The sequence below is a fragment of the Charadrius vociferus genome, unplaced genomic scaffold (assembly GCF_000708025.1).
Source record: "Charadrius vociferus isolate BGI_N301 unplaced genomic scaffold, ASM70802v2 scaffold11, whole genome shotgun sequence".
In the NCBI taxonomy this organism is placed as follows: Eukaryota; Metazoa; Chordata; class Aves; order Charadriiformes; family Charadriidae; genus Charadrius; species Charadrius vociferus.
In genome coordinates, this window is record NW_009646846.1 from 173,171 (window position 1) to 190,485 (window position 17,315).

General features: G+C 34.8%; 1 protein-coding gene across 1 annotated transcript in view; it reads right to left on the reverse strand.

Moving 5' to 3' along the window:
• MYCBP2 (MYC binding protein 2, E3 ubiquitin protein ligase) overlaps window positions 1–17,315 on the reverse strand; it is a 192,288-nt gene that overhangs the window by 103,489 nt on the left and 71,484 nt on the right. The window contains 12 exon segments of the mRNA XM_009894032.1: window positions 481–755; window positions 1,382–1,574; window positions 3,695–3,791; window positions 4,777–4,860; window positions 4,946–5,080; window positions 6,128–6,219; window positions 7,957–8,084; window positions 8,183–8,308; window positions 9,490–9,662; window positions 12,122–12,275; window positions 12,633–12,837; window positions 14,813–14,930. Coding sequence (XP_009892334.1) covers window positions 481–755; window positions 1,382–1,574; window positions 3,695–3,791; window positions 4,777–4,860; window positions 4,946–5,080; window positions 6,128–6,219; window positions 7,957–8,084; window positions 8,183–8,308; window positions 9,490–9,662; window positions 12,122–12,275; window positions 12,633–12,837; window positions 14,813–14,930 — 1,780 coding nt within the window.

Consider the following 17,315-nt stretch of genomic DNA (forward strand, 5'->3'; position numbering starts at 1 on the left):
TGCAGGATGCTCATTCACAATAAGGAAGATACTTAGAAGAAAGCTGTTGCTTATAGAACATTGCCAGTTTCTCATGTACTTTGCTGGATCAGAGCACTGCTGTAGCATTTAATAATGAGAAATTACTCAAGTATTAGTGATGAGTATAAAAAATGCCACATGTATGCTCCTAAGCAACATGCAGCAAGAGTAATGACATATAAGGCATGGCCTCAACACTGAAAAAGCAGGTGCTGACTGTCCCAGAGGGAGAGAGAAGTTCCTAGGCTCTTGTTGAACTTGGACGCTTTTTTTAAAAATAAAAAAAAAACCAAACCAAAACCAAGCAAAACCCAAGTATTAACAAAAACAAACCACAACAGAATTCAAGTTGCAAACCAGGATGAACACAAGAAAGGAATAAAGGTTTTAAATACTGCTTGGCTTCTCGTTGAGCAAAAGGGCAAGCTAAGTAATATTTACTTGCGCCATTTAACGTACCTGGTCCAAACAATTCAACAAGTCACAGAGACATGCCCACTGGAGAGCTGGTGTTGGATAAAAGGAATGAAAGCAAGCTGTGAATGTATTATGGCATTCTTGAAGAACAGCTTCTAAAAGACTGAGAGGCTGACTGAGATATCCTTGTGGATCGTTGTCCAACTTCACCATGCAATGATCGACTCCTTCAGATAAAATTTTTCTCAGCAAGGTCCTAGTTTTTCCAATGCAATCTGCTAGTTTGCTGGTTTCTTCTACAACTGCCTTAGCCGTAGCTAGAAGGTTACACAAAGAGGAGCATTAAACGTACAATAAATGAAGCATTTTCATATTAAAATGCACATTTTACATGCAAATAAAGCAACTAGAGTTTAGCAACAATGATGAATCTACATTCAGAGAAGTTAATTTCAAAAGGAAAACAGCAAAGGCTATTAAACTACATCAAAGAAACCTGAACATCAGAAACTTCCCATTTTCCGGTCTTTCATAATATATGCTGCATTTTAATATTAGCATTGTTAAACTACAGACATGAAAAACATATACTGTCTTTCAAATTTAAACTGCGCTCACCACCAAAGGAGCTACTATGTACAGAAATGGGAAAAAAGAAGATACAAGTAGTACAAAAGAACTCAACTATAAAGCCAAACAAGAAATTAACTTTAAAATATACAAAAATTAACAGTGTAAACATGTGGTGTTGGACATTTGCTTATGCAGATAATTGCAAATATCCCAGTTCTGACAGCAAGTCTCTTAATTGCTCCAGTAAATCCATCTGTATAAGCAATTTCATCTTATAGAATATCCTACATGAATACTTAGATCAAATTTTGAATGTCCTCTAGCTTATTATTTACTGATAAATATGAAACAAGTAAATTAAGAGGAATACCTGATATTGGATATATTTCACAGGTATAGACCCTCAGCAACCTCAAGCAGCAAGTGCCCACAAAACGCAACCTTTCTAAATCCAAAAGAGTAGCAGTGTATTGGAATCCTTTAAGTCCACGAAGTTCTTCAACTCCCAGCACTAGCGTTGTCCAGCTCCAGTGAAGAATGCTCAATAAAGATTCAAAGCATTCCTATTTCAGGGTATGAAGGATATAGAAGATAGATTTTGTGTTAAAAATAAAAAGGGTACTTTCAGCATCAGTATAAGATGAAAATAAAATAGCATCTATATCCATGTTTATTATGAAAACATATTTATGTTCATACACATCTACCATACAACACACAAATCCTATTTGCTTGAGAAAAAAAAAAAAGAGCACTGAGAATGTGGGGAACACTTCACTGTAATACCATGCTAAAAGCAATTTATAGCATATGTTATAATATTATGTGTTTGGAAGTCTCTCAGTTATTTAAGAACTAACAACTGTGTATTCACCTCTAATACAGATTTTTCAGTAAATTTTACTTGCTTCACCTGCACATGAATACTGTAATACACACTTGTAACAGAACACACTCTTGTCATAACAATAAAGACTTATCAGGGCTGTTTTCACTTTCTTTTTGAACAGTTATGTTCTGCAGAATCATGGGAACTATATCACATTTACAGTACTTGAAAGTTCAACCAAAGCACATGATAGTGCACAAGCAATTTGAGGATTTAAAAAGTTTTGTTTGTCCAAAAATTTGTTTCTACTGTCATTAAATGTAGTTGATAGTTTCATAACGTTGTACCTCAGAAGACAAACTACAAGTATTTGGTATTGAATACGTTCAAGCTGCAACAATCAAGCTGATAGTTCAAAGTTCATTATAAAATGCTTAATGGTCCAGAAAGCCAAAATTCTCCTCTTATCCCAGTTCAGATCCATGGTGAGGGATAACAGCAGCAAGATAATGAAGAGAGAGGATATAATGTGAAGTATTAAAAGCCACAGAAGTTCATAGCTTAATGCAAATATTTTTAAGCGAATATATAATAAGAGTAGCTATTAATATGTTGATAATATGATTACTAAAAATGCAAATTGTGTAGATAATACATTTCTAGAAGAAACCTGAACAGGAGAAGATCATCCCGATCATCAGAGAATACTGAAGAAATGAAGAATACATAAATGAGAGAAAGCAAGTTGGTTAAGAAAATGGGACTGTGAGTGTCCATATGGATGCAATAACTTCAATGTAACTATCAGTTGAGAATACCGACAGTACATGGAATGCAGTATAAAATATAAACCACGATGGAACTGAAAATAAAGTAATCATTGCTTGTAATAGATAAAGAAGGGACTGTATTTCAAAAACATGAAGATGGAATTGGTTTTATCCCTTTATCCTGCATGATGATCATAGAGTCACCTAGGTTGGAAGGGACCTTTAAGATCACCAAGTCCAACCATCACCTAACACGACCAAAACCACCACTAAACCACTTCCCTAAGCACCACGCCTACCCATCTTTTAAATACCTCCAGGGACGGCAATTCCACCACTTCCCTGCGCAGCCCATTCCAATGTTTGATAACCCATTCGGTGAAGAAATTTTTCCTAATATCCAATCTAAACCTCCTCTAGCAAGTGGAGTTTGCACTTCAACTTAATGCAGTATTCCTCAAAATTTGACTAACCACCTTGAATGTGAAGAACTGCAGACTATCTTCTATTAATAGTTGCAGTTCTCTGTGCCTATTAATACTCCTTACCTCAGCTTACCAAAGTTTAATTAAATGCTATGTGATCCTCAATGTATATGGGAACGCATCCACGAGGAAGATGAATCTCACCAACAACTAATTAATGATAGTAATTTAAAAGCCATGGAAGAAAGCAAATTGTAAAGCTCCCTCAAAATGCTAAAAATCCTGCTAATATTATTTTCTTGGCAGGGAGTGAGGCTTGTACACTGAATACAACCAGTAAGTATGAACTCAACCCCACCAACCCACCTCCGAAAAAAACCCCAAACTAAGTAGTTCAACCTTGTAAAAAAAAAATACATTATTAGGCTCCCATTCTTAGGTCAATACTAAGCTTAGCTTAGATTTAAGTTTACATCTGAAATCTACAGAAAAAGTAAAAAAACCCAACAAAACAAACCAGTGTTCAATGTATCAGTGTAGCTAAATTCTGCTTGACGAAGTAGAAAGAAAAAATCTTTAGTTATTTCCACATGTATGTGTCTCCATTTTCTAAGTGTGAATGAACTTGCAGAAAACAGAAGATTTTTGATAATACTCACCACTGAGACAGTTCTGGCAAAAGATCTCTTTAAAATATGCACAGGTTCACTGGTTTGCTGTTTTCCTTTGGATGCACTGCCATCACTTGTTGGCAGCCTGGAAGAACAATTTAAGAACTGACTTGAAATCTGCACTTTTTACTTTTAGTGTTTTTAATGTTTGCATTGTTCAAGTGGAACAGAAGTCAAAGAAAAGTTTAAGGTAATTATCCAAAAAACGTTCCATTTCAGCATAACTTCCTCCAGTTCCTCATCCTTCTAGACCAGTAATTAAGTATCTTGAATTCTGTTCAACTGACAGAATTACGACAATTGATAATAAAGTCAAGATTTAATTTCAAATGAAATTATTACACGTATTTACTGTATTTATTCAGATGACATTTTTAAGACTTGAAGTATCTTAAAGAACACTAGTTTTGTGGAGGTAAAATATATGTGGAGGTAAAAAATACAGGCAGCACCTGTTATTGTAGCACCTTTCTTTTTGTGCTACTCATGGCTCTTTAGCCATATCCCTCCTTCAGAAGCCCCAGGGCTTGTTTGTCTTTGGCTACAGCCATCTCTCCATAGAACTCACCCAAAATGATTAACAGATTGTGCCAGGACTTTATGTGCATCAGTCAAAATGAAATCCTCCTCTGGAAAGAGAGGGGTCTATGGACGCAAAGCTTACCAGCAAAAATAAGCAAGCTGTTCTGATAAATGACCCTGAAAAGGACGTGCTTAGAAAGGACATAGCAAGAGATCTGGCATGAAGATATTCCAAGTTTCAGAAACAAGGTGGGGGCAGGGGGAAATATATCTGTATGCATATACCTCTGTGTGTGTGTATATATATACGCATACACACAAAATACAGAAATTAGGTCTTGTATGTATTTGACAAAATCTGAAAAAAATAGTTTAGCAATACAGTGAAAGAGTTCCTGCTTTTTAAAACATAGTTACATAACATTTCTCATGGAAATAATAAATAGATTAATACAATAATAATTTCATGAAGCATATGCTTACTTTAACAGGGCTTCTGTTTAAAAAACAAGTCAACAAATTGTTCTAAACAGAGGTCAAAATATTACCTGTATAATAACTGTGGGATCTGCCCTGCATTAACATCTGTACCATTATTTGATTTCTTGGAACTTTTAAACTGAAATACAACACTGAAAGAGAAATAATACAATTATTATTATTCAAGTAATATTAGATCTCTTCTTTTGCATTAAAAAATATATACAAAAAGTTTACCCATCATCTGTAGTAATAGAGGCCTGTCCGTGAGATCCACAATCACTGCTAGGTCCTGACACTCTTGCCCAGGCTACATACCACCAGCCAGCTTGCAGAAGTACTGGTTCATCAAACATCATTGCATACTTCTCTCTGAGAGAAATAAATTTTGAAAAAGATATATGTGAATTTATTTTTAGATTATTCTTTAACAAATTACACCCTGCTTATAGAATAAAATTGAAAATTAATGGAATTAAGTTACTAATCTCAATAATATTTATTTATATTCAAAATTTTTAAGTATTTCATTGAAAAATATTGAAGTAATTAAAAAAAATACTAATTCAGAAGGACCTACAAATGCCTAAGTCTAGCTCGATCTTGCATTTTGAAACAATCAAATATCAAATGACAAATATAGTAAGGACAGATTAAGTTAAATTAACACACACAAACCCAATTACATTTAATACATAACACTGCAAGTACTAATTATAAATATTAATTACATTTTTTAATTAAATTTTAGAAGAATTTTGTAAGCGACAAAAGCTTGTACATAAGTTCTTAGAAATTACACATGAATAGTTAAGAAAGTAATAGCATACATATTTAGGGGTATTGATACGTAAGAATTAAGCCTAAAAGAATCAGTCATGGATGACTTGAATGTTAAACTATTTCACAACACAGAATGAAAAAGCAGCCAAAACATGGTTAACCCCATCCATATGCACAAAATCTTTCAAGCAATAACTGCTTGTATTCTAATGAGCTGAAGCACAATAACCCTTCTTTTGGCTATGATAATTTCATATTGCAGTAAGTTTAATAATGAGTTGTTTAATGCAAATACCCATTTGTGCCTGAAAACATTCTTTTAATAGAAGTATTCAGAAGAGCTGCTGCAACATTTTGTCTTGTCTTCTCATCACAGGAATACAGGATTTGACTTGATGTGTACAAGAGCAAGTGTGAGATGATTATTCCTTCTTTTAATTTAGTATCAAAATGGCTTGGTGAGGTATTTGGTGTTTTACGACTTTACTCAACACACGTTGTTTTACATCACTTCCTACAAACTTCTAATGATGTAGGCCACCTCTGTTGATATTTAAAGTGATGTTAAAATGTGCATGAAGAAAGTAAAAATAAAGATCAAGAAGCAGGTAGAAGTAGGTAAGGAAAACATCTTACCTAGCAGCACAATCATATGCTAAGACATCGGTTTCAGCAAGAAGGTCTCCATCAGTCTCATGGTCTCCCCCATCTGGACCCAACTCAAACAACTGGTGGAGTAAGGAAAATGTAAAAATACATCTTAGGTGTTAAAAACCTCGTGATACCACTTTTTCGTGTCTGGCACTCTGGAAACTGTGTACTACTATTCTTTCCCCTTCCCAAAAGTAATTGCTAGTTACTACCACTGACAGACAGATTCCCATCTGGAAGTGATGATTTTGTAATACCATTAACTGTTAAAATATAGCAACTGACACTGACCTCCCAGCCTTATGGCCAGATATATTTTAAAGGGGAGAAACTCCCTAAATCTTGCAGGCAAGTCAAATGCAGAGCGTATAAAAACGGCAAAGTGGCAGGAAGGCACAGGCTTTCTGTCATAGATTGAAATGCTCTGAAAATACACTCAACTTCTCTGGGGACAGCTTGACTGTTTAGCCCAGCTAGTCAGTAGTGTCATAAACAGTTGGTGACTAGGACAAAAGATGATACCTTTTTCTACACAACTCGTGTTTCTTAGTCAGTCAGAAATTATTTCTACAGCTTGATGAGCTTGAAAGAGGCCCACAATATATGTCTATGACTTCTCCTGCAAATACCTAGTTAATACACAGTTTATCTGTAATAGGACTGGCAAATCTTATTTTGGCTACAAGCTAATCCTGGACAACCAGAAACAAACAAACAAAAATACTAGAGTGCTTTCATAAGGTCACTACCTTTAGTATTCAACATTAGTCATGCTTTTTTTTTTTTTTGGTTAAGTTTCTTGGCTTTCCTTAATCATTTGAAATTCTCAGTCATTGTGTTAAACTAGAATAAAGTACAACTTATTTTGGATCTCCTGTTGCCTTATGCAAATGTTACTGCTAAGCATATGCCACCTGTTTCCCTAAAACAAACTTTAATACCTAGTCATCTGAAAATAGAAAAAGAAAACTCATTTACCCACTAAGTGACAAGTAACAATAACATATTCCGAATATACACATCTAATATAAATCTCAGACAGTTATTAGATCCTTCCTTTACTTTGTCTTTCAGGGAGTTTCTGAAATCCTTATTAAATTCAGGAACAGAAGCTACTTATCAGAAACCAGAAATCTGTTATCACACTGTGTGTTTATGTGAGCTTTTTCATCTAAAGCCAGGTTTGTTTATTTAAAATCAGTGCAGATGCTCTAGCCCTAATGATTCTTATGTTTCCCACAAAGCAGAGTTAAGTATGTCTGGTGCTGTTCACTCCCAGTTGAAGAATCCCAGCTGAGAAGCTGCCCAGAGTGCAGTCTGAGAAAGAAGTGGTAGGGACAGTGGGAAGCAATGGCTCAGCTAGCACCAAAGGAACTCCAGCTACTGATAAGCACTCTTTTTCTGTTTTTGAGAAGCAGTCCCTCATGTATCCTGACATAGGACGTGATTCTACCTTGAAGCCCACACCAATTTTCTGCAGGTGCACCTCAGAGCTTTGAAAACACAGAACCCTTTGACCCACTACTGCATCTGCTCAAGACACCTGTAAGGCCGCATAGCATTTAGTGAAGGTAGGAATGGGCAAATTCTTCACAATTAAGAATACTAATTCTCAGATCTCTACTTCACCCACCTTACCTGCATAAGTCTCATTACTTCTCACTAAGAAGCCTTCTAGTTCTATTACTAATGATTTAATATACAGTAAACCGCTTATTCATCAAGAAATAAAATTAATCATGGTTTTAGATGGCATTTCTAAAGTTCTGATTTTGAGACATAATATTGTTTAAAATAAAACCAAAAAAACTTACCTTTATTTTAGCAGTGTATTCACCCCTCCCTCCAAAAAGACCAAGACCACCTAATAAAATATCCGTATCAGCACAGAAACGGATAGCTTCTACTGAGTGGGCTGAATAACCCCAGCCTCCTCCATGACCTGCAGAAAAAAACCCAACAAAAATACAGTTAAGCTACCTTAGCCTTTCATTCTGCAAGCCTGATCAGCTTGTGCTATAAAATTTTACTGATACATACTTTCAAATCTGTTAACAACACTATAGTCTTCTTTAGAATAAACTTTCATTACTGCTTGAGTCTCCTCTTCTGTATTTGCTATACCCATTTTTAAGTCCTGCATAGCAGCCAAAGTATCAAGACAACCTAGAAGAAAGCAAAACCAAAAAGAACTCAAAATTTCTTACTGTTGATCATAATTAGTGAAATGGAAATGAATACTAGTTGAAAAGATCAAAGGAACCTAACTGTTTTGTCCCTAAACCACACATACGCTACCGAATATCATTAGAGTTTTGATTAGGTAAGGGGTCGCACTGCTGTAGAATCTCAAGGTTTGTTATTGAAGATCCATTTAATTTCATTTATTCATTTTCCAGAATGACCAAGAAATGTGATCAAATCAACTTTGCAACTTTTCCAATGGTAAGTAAATTGCCAGCAATGCCTTTTCCTTTTTTTTCTTTTCCTTTTTAAATTTCCCATGTTACTAAAAAAGAATTGAAGGATTAACAGAATTATGGGCAGATATGAGAGCCTTCATAAAAGGTATTTTGTTTCATATACATGGGTACCTAACATGCCTTACTCTGACTCAGACACAAAAAAGTACTGTTCAAGTGAAAGTTTATCACATCTCTAACACACAATGAAGGGAGCAGGACAATGAACTGATCACTCATCACAATCAGTAAGCAAGTGAGCTAAAATAACCTCCAAAGCTGTGCTTTGAAGGATTAGAGATGTTGCATATGACCAGTTTATACATCAACACCATGGGATTATTTTTTGTTTTGGTAGGCTTTTTAGACTACAAAAGAAAATCACATTACTCTTAGCACCCCATTATGCAAAACTGCAAAGAGTGCAGTTTTACATACTGAATTTACATACTTATTTTACATACTGTTTTACATACTTATTTTACATACTGAATTTACTCTAAAATAAAAATAGTTTATTTAAGAGCACTTTTTTCCTGTCTTTTGGAGACTCCAGGTTAACTTAACAGTTCTAACTTTATTCTGCAGACTGTCCAAAAAGATCACCTAGGAATGTCTTATACTTTATTATGCTGACCTCTAGTAGCAGGTTCCATCACAACCCTAAAATTCTCTAGCATCATTAAGATGGCAGAAGATAACTATTTTGATTTAAATTAATGCATATCAGCCAGATCATAAGTGTTACAAGCAATGGTGAAAGACTACAAAGTAAAATTTTAACTCAAGAAAGTCCGAAAGCTGTTAGATTACAGTTCATTTATACATTAATTAATGTTTCTTTATTTCATCTAGGCTTCTGACTCATTAACTATAAATGTATACCTAGAATGTGCAAAGCTGCATGAGATCTGGTGGTTAGAGCTTTGGAACCTGTTGGCAGAGCAAGTTCTGGACTCAAAATACTACACCGGGATTGCATGTCTGGAGCTGAGGGAAGTCTGGAATCGGCAACTACTGCATTGTAACTCCACAGTTCCCTAGCATTTGGTCGAAACCTAGAGCAAGACAAAACAGAGTAAAAAAACCAACCTTTCACCTACTAAAAAAATACAAAAATCTAACTGATAATTAAATTTTATAAGCTATTTAATGTAAAATGTAGATCTGCTAGTACAAACTCTTAAAATTGAACATCATTACACCAAATACATATAAACTTTACTAACTTAACACACTAGCAAATGGAAAGACACAAAAACATTCTTACTGCACTTCAAGTCAAACAGTTATATTATGGGTTTACAAATTTCATAAAACTTTAAGACACTTTTACAAGCTAATAAATATTACAACAGTATAATCTATTAAGAAGCATAAAGTAACTAGCAAAGTACTAGATATAATGGCAGATGTGCTCAAAAATTACAAAGATGCCAAGTGAAAGTAAAAGGGTTACTCACCTTCAAATAAGAGTTAAAAGATCTTGAGAAATTCAACATATTTTGTTTGGGCTTTTTTAAATTGATATCACCTTATGAGTTTTTATGGGATTACAGAAAAGGGCAGCATAAACAAGGGAATACAAAGACTTTATATACTACAGATAAACATGGAGAAAAAGAAAATGAAAAAAAAAATGAAATCTCTGATATCACTACGTAAAAGGAGGAAACAGAAGACAAAGGCCTACAGGAGCATTCTGAATAAGCACAAAAGGAACTTTCACTTGGTACAATGTTGAAAAAATCCAAATGGGGCTAAGATGGTCTAACTAAAACTAAATAAATAGTTTTAACTAAAAATACTATAGGATACCATATGTATTCAGGATTTCAATGAGTTTGCAACAATGTGCAAGCTTATACACACACACACAAAATTAACTGCTTGAATTTCACTACTAACTGAAAAAGTAAGTCACAAAGCTGTGAAGAAAATCTTTAAAATCTACGTAATCAAGAATGCAGTCTCTCTGTACAGATAAAATCCCTCCCTCATTTAAATAGTCATGAATAAAGATGGACAGGAATAGTAATCAATATACCAAATATTTCACTACTAATCATTAACATGCGTCTGCTTTAGAATGTTTTAATATTTTCCATTAAACAAGAATGGGATGTAACACAGAAATAAATCTGCTCAGACTCCAAGAATCCATTTTTCAGGTAAGTATTTAAGCTCTAGATTTAGTTCTATAGTTCCCAAAATTTTGCAAGACAAAAACACCTCAATCCATGCCATATTTACCCATATTATCTTTAACATGTGACTTTGTACTTCCTTGAGCTGAATAGCCAGTTTAGTGCGCTACATCGAGTGTCATCACCTTTTCTCCCCTGAAACTTGCTGCTTTCCCATGGCCATTGATAACTGCATTTTTCATTAATTGAGTCTTTTAGTGTGTTTAATCATGCTGATAATATCATGACTGAGAGCTTTAAGAGATGTGGGTGTTCCTCATTTCAAATCTCAGCATAATTTAAATAAGAACTGGTACCTATTTAATGAGATTCAATCATGGGGATGTGCATAATGCAGAACTACGGACATCCAAGGAATTTCAGATATCATAAAGGAACATTTCTAGCAAACATGCATGCTTCAATGTTAAGTGGCTATTAAGTTCTTGAATCTCAATTTTGGATGAAGACATCCAAAGCAGGATGCAAGTAGCCTATGGACACAACAATCTTTAAAAAAAAGATATGACCTACACGATACTATCTTTTCCAGATGAATGCATACTAGCTGGTTCCCTGCTTTATTCTAACTGCAAGTGATTATTCCTGTTTTGCTTAAGTCTTCAAACAGTTTAAACATCATCCATCACTTGTACTCAGTTGACAGTTCAAATTTCTCTTCCAAATCCTGGCTAACTCAGTTTTTAAATCATTATAGAAGAATTGGAGGCTACCATTCTGTTTTGGAACAAGGGCTTACAATCTACGCCTGCTCAAAGACTCCACTGAAAGCAACCACCTCAAAGACTGTGAAATAAATACAACTGTAATTTCAATGTCTCTGCCGTCTAAATAAGTATCTTTACTTTGACCTCCCAAAATGTCAGAACTGAAAAAAATATTATTACTCCACTCCTTCTCCTATTCAAGTCTTAATCACTAATGCCCAATAGAAGGATTTAAGAGACAAGGTTGTGGAAGCTGGGTATGGCAAGAAAATTATTTACTGAAAAGTTAAGTAGATGGAGCAAAGCAAGGGAAGAATAAAAAGAATAAATAAGTGGAATAGATTAGAGTCCCCCAAACATCATGAGACTGGAATGAGAATGATGCAAAAGCGAAAAGAAATCAAAAAAATTCAGGCAAGAGAAGATGTTTGTTTCGGGCTTACTTGAACAGACCATCCAAAAAATATGGAAAAAGATACAGGGAAGACTAAAAATTATTTTTCATTTACTAGGGAAAAGGAGCATAATCAAATCTCCAGCCGCCCAAATTATTTTAAAAAGGATTTCTATACTATGACCTTAATAGCCATAATCCACACTTGCCTCCAAATAACATCATAGACAGGATCCAGACACACACCAGAACCTTGAAGGTCTTCCTGCTCAGAATCATTGAATGTTTTGCAACTGCCATCTACTTTGTTTATCAGCAGACATTTAAAAGGAGGAGGTTCTGATATTGAAGCTGGTACCAAACCTAGATCAAGGAGCAAAAAGAGCAGAAAAACATGAAGACTCCGCTCATTACATGACATTTTCTATACACAAAACATTAATGTAGTAGGGAAGAACAGATATACTGCTACTGCAAAAAAATAAAACATAGTAAGATTTTAATGCAAGAAAAGTTCAGACTTTTACATTCTTATTTTTAATAAAATTAATTTCTAAAGAAGGTAGGATCGCCATGTGCAGTATAACTAGAAAGTAAAAATATTTTAATTCCCTCTATTCACATTTTTGACTTGTTGCTCCTCTATTGTTCACATGACTGAAGCTATTTTTTCTCCAATACTTCTGTAAGCATTTGAAATAGTATTAGAAGAGCTCTTGCCTATTATATGCCTGCTTGCAAAGATCTCTGATGTAGCAAGCACATGAGAATTAATGAGAGCTTCGTCGATCCTGAGAAAAGTCTGGTCTCCACTCGCTCCTATCCACGTTGCTTTGCGTCCATATTTAGAGCCTATATTAGGCATAGGTGCTGGTTTTGCATTCCAGTAGGGCATATCCAGAATTGGCCTACCAAGCTGACCTTTCTATAGAGAGAATACAAGAATTAGTAACAGTAACAATAAATCTCAAAGACGAACACGTTACTTCAGTAGTTTCAGCATACAAAATTAGTAATCTGGAAGAAAGAGCTTGCCACAACATTACCTTCAAAAAACAATGGCTACTCTAAGTGAAGCATTATACATTTAAATACAAGGAACAAGTTATTGACAGATACCCTTCTCCCTATTCAGTTAGGTTTTTGATTGAACCTTTTTTTTTGTTTTAATGCAACTCACTCTCCATGATGGATAATCCTCCTTTCCCTCCTCAGAATCAAATCGAAAAGCTTTACTCTCCTTCAATACTCAAAATCTGAAAAACTTCAGTGCTAACCAAGGAATGAATTAATAGGAATATGTTCTTTCAGACAGTCTAAATTCCACTAAATTCTGAAATTACATAGACTGCAAGTCTTACACGCCAAATACCTCTTAAAAGTACCTAGAAATCGATCAGCACACCAAACTCAAGCTAAAAAGAGTATGAAGTGCCTAAGCAAGCACCTCTGCATATGCTCATTAACATCCACACCTAGGATCTAGAGCCTTATCTCCTATGTATACCTAGCTACTGAGAGATGGACCAACAGTTCTTATAGTGTACCTAAGTATGTAGTAAGAACTACTGCCATAAATCTGTTCAGACTCCATCTATCTAAGAAAATTCACTGCAGCCTAATGAAGTCAAGGTAACTTTTTATTTGAAGTGGTAAGGGAGAGGAAACATGCATATACAGCAACTACCCTCTGTCCAGCATGTTACTCATCTCTCTTTCAATGTAACACTGTCCGTAAACTTAGTGAAGACATCTTCAAGAAACATGCTTGCTTTTGAGCTTGTCTTGACTTTACGATGCTTTCAATAAGCTTTCAAGCACCACAATATTAAAATCAGATGCATAGAACAGGTGGTCTAAATATGGTCTAATTTATTTTTTCTTTTAGAAAAAGAAAAAAAAATTCAGTCAACTGACAGGCTTTTAAATCCTGTGAATTTCGTTTTTCAGGGGCTAAATTTCACTGCAAGTCAACAAAGCTTAAACCTTTATGTGTCCAAGTCCCTTTTGACAAAAACATGGGACACCAAAGCTCTTAAAGCCTGAAAAAAAACAAAATAGTACATAATCAAAGAGCCATCTTGTGTCACACAATTCAAAACATGATTTTCTACTGCTACAATTTCAGTCTTCACTTTTTTTTTTTATTTTTTGTAAAAAGACAGACTTCAAAAGGTGCAATTTCTCTTCTGTTATGTTTGGCAGTATGCAGTTTTTAAAGCATATAAGAACAGCTCAATACGTATACCCTAGCTTTTGCCGAAAGAACATTAGTGGGAAAGCACAAACAGCAGATGACTCTGGAGAGATTGCAGTGAGGGGGGCACAAGGAGGCACAAAGGCCTAAAGTCAGGATGAAGGGGAACCAAATGATGTCGAAGTGTTTATTCAATGAATATAAGAATGGATTCCACATGGACATAGGAGAATATACACCATGCGGATAGGAAAGAAGAGTACCAGAGTTTATGCTGTGTTATACTGAGCAATAATCTCCCCTAAAGTGTAAGCATAACTTCTGAAACTCATTGCCGTTTCTATGAAAGAAAACAGGACACTTATTTTTTCTAACGAATGCAGACAGACAGGTAATAGAATATGCAATAGATAGTTATTTGCAACAATAAGAGTTTGAGAAAACTGGTGCACCTTATAAAATAATCCAGTTTTAAACCACTATCTTCATTGAAGTATATATGAAACCCACCAAGAATTTCTGACATCATGTTTTTCTAACCACAACAATATTAGAGGCCACATTTTTAAACCTAACAGACACAGAAGACATGCAGAAGTCATGAGCAGTTCTATAAGAGCAAGTATAAGCAGTTTTGAAAGGTATTTAAACTATACATTAATTACTAGCTTATTCCCATAAGTAAATATTATTATTTCCTTACTGAGAAACTTCCAAATGTGAAAACCTGGCCATCCATTAGGAGAATAGCTGTATGGTTGCTTCCGGCAGTAACTTGTGTACTAGGACCTGGTAACGCTTGCACCAATGTGGGACATCCCCTATATCAAAATAAATTAATTATGTATCAATACATGCTTATGCAACATTTAACACATACAGTAGTATTATAAGGATTTCAATCACTCTGAAATATATTTGCTATGTTCACATACTATACGAAATCAGAGTCAAGCAACATCTTAAGTATTAAATGAACAGAGGTTTGAAAGACTGTACCTGATATTTAAATTTATGCCCTCTTGTTACAGGGAACCAGACCAAGTAACATCTCTTCAGTTAAACTCAGAAAGTAGCATAGAATAAAAATGGTTAATTTAATATATAGTTGTAAGATTATGTTAACATTACTGTAGTAAAATAAATATGTGTTTGTATATGCACATATGTAAAATACATAGCAGTAAAAAAAGTATCTGTTATGAGTATGCTGGTTAAGCACTTAAAAACCCTGTTTGCATTTTGAAGCAATTAAAGCTTTATGTGGTTGGTACTCTATTACAATTACCAGATGCGATATTGATATATCCCTCCAGAGATCACTGACTACGGAATTATAAAAGAAAGAGAAGGTCTACCCACCTCCATCAGCTTTCTAATGGAGAATAAGGCATTAGAAAACTGATCTCCATCAAACGCAAGAAAGAAAGAACAAACTTCTCCAAACCGTTTTCCAGAAAAATCTGAAAAAGTCTAATCCATGTGTCTCCCAAATATGGACAGGTATTACAAAATAAATTTCCCATTCCAGTAAAAATGAAGGGAAAAAACCTAACAGGATGATTAAGACGCAAAGAAAGACAACTTAAAGTGATGACTTAGAATAGAAATAGCAGAAAAGATAAAAATACCCTAAAATTTTTATCTCAACCCCAACAAAGTGAACAGGCACCTACATGAACTGTACCAGACTTTGAATCCTATAATGAATTTCTAGGTTGAAATAGACTTAACATTTATTGTGAACTTAGAAAGACTGTGAATTTGAAGAACAAGATATTCCCAAATAACTCTGTTGGGGAACTCTGACCCCAGAGAACAGCAGCACTATTCAAACTTAATTTTAAACATGCACTTTCAAAAGTAGGTTAGTCTAAAATAATAACAGGCTATCTTATGCTGAAATAAATAAAAAAAAAAGTGTCAGCCCACAGTTTCCTAGTGATGGTTTAGCAGCTGATGTGCAAAAAGACAGGTTATCTGCATGTTCTGATTTTGGCTGAATTGCAGGTAAAACTGAAATCGAGAAAGTAGGAGGAAGGAGAGGCATCGTGTGTTCAGTAGGGAAAGGGTACATGGGAAGATGTGAACATATGGAAACGTGGAACAGAGGAATGCACGATGAAGACAGGTTGATGACCTGAAGGAGGGAGAACACAGGTATACAGAAAGAAATTATTCCTTTGTCGTGAATGTAGCTTCCAGTGGGTGATTCTAGGGGAGATGGAGAGCCTGAAGGGCAGCATAAAATTTGGTAAAGGATGCACAACATGACCTTCAGAAATTTAGAAGCCTCTGTTGGTCTACAGGCATATTGGTTTGGACATCAGTAAGATTACACACAGAGCAAAGTTTAGCAGCAACAACGATAAAACATTTTAAGAACAGAAGAAACGTTACATTTGCCTCCCATTAACTTTAAGGAAGCTCAAAAAGGCACTGAAGCAGAAACAAAAACATAGTTAAGAACTAATTCAAAAGCATTGCTGTTAAAAAGAAATATTTTTATTATTTTTTTCTCTCCTCAAAATTATGACAGCTGCAGACATAGAATTATCAATCCTATGCTTGTAAAAAAAAAAGTGAACCTTTCATCTCTTTGATGCATAAAAGCTAAGATATTATCACCAAAATTATCTATCTTTCTGTTTTCCCAATTAAATCTATCAGCAGTGTTACCTGAATGCTGTGTATGATATTCCCTTGGCAGCAGAAGAGCAAAACCAGAGAAGCAACTAATGTAGAGATGTGTAGAATGTTATCCTCTTAAATAGCTCTTTTATTAAGATCACCCAGCTTTTGGAATGACCAACTACAATGTATCAACTAATAATCTGAACAGCAAAAGGCTTAAGACACTTAACTACATCAAAAAAATAAAGTAAAATTACAGAAAAATAGTTTTCTCTTCATAAAAGAAGGAGTGATTTGGAAAAATACAGTAAGCTAGTTTGACTGATGTATATGGAATTTAAAACCTGTGATACTATTGAGTATTTGCCAATCACTTGGAAACTCAACATAGAAAAGCCCAGCATAGACACTTAAGAGTCTGAGAGACTCTTTGGACAAAGTTTTGATAACCAGGTTTTCTCCATTTGAATGGGAGAAAGCAAGAAGTGTTCTTCTGGGATGGAGCTGAAGGACACATTGGTGTCAAACTCACAGATTCTTTGGCTTCTGGATATGACACAGGTACTTGACAC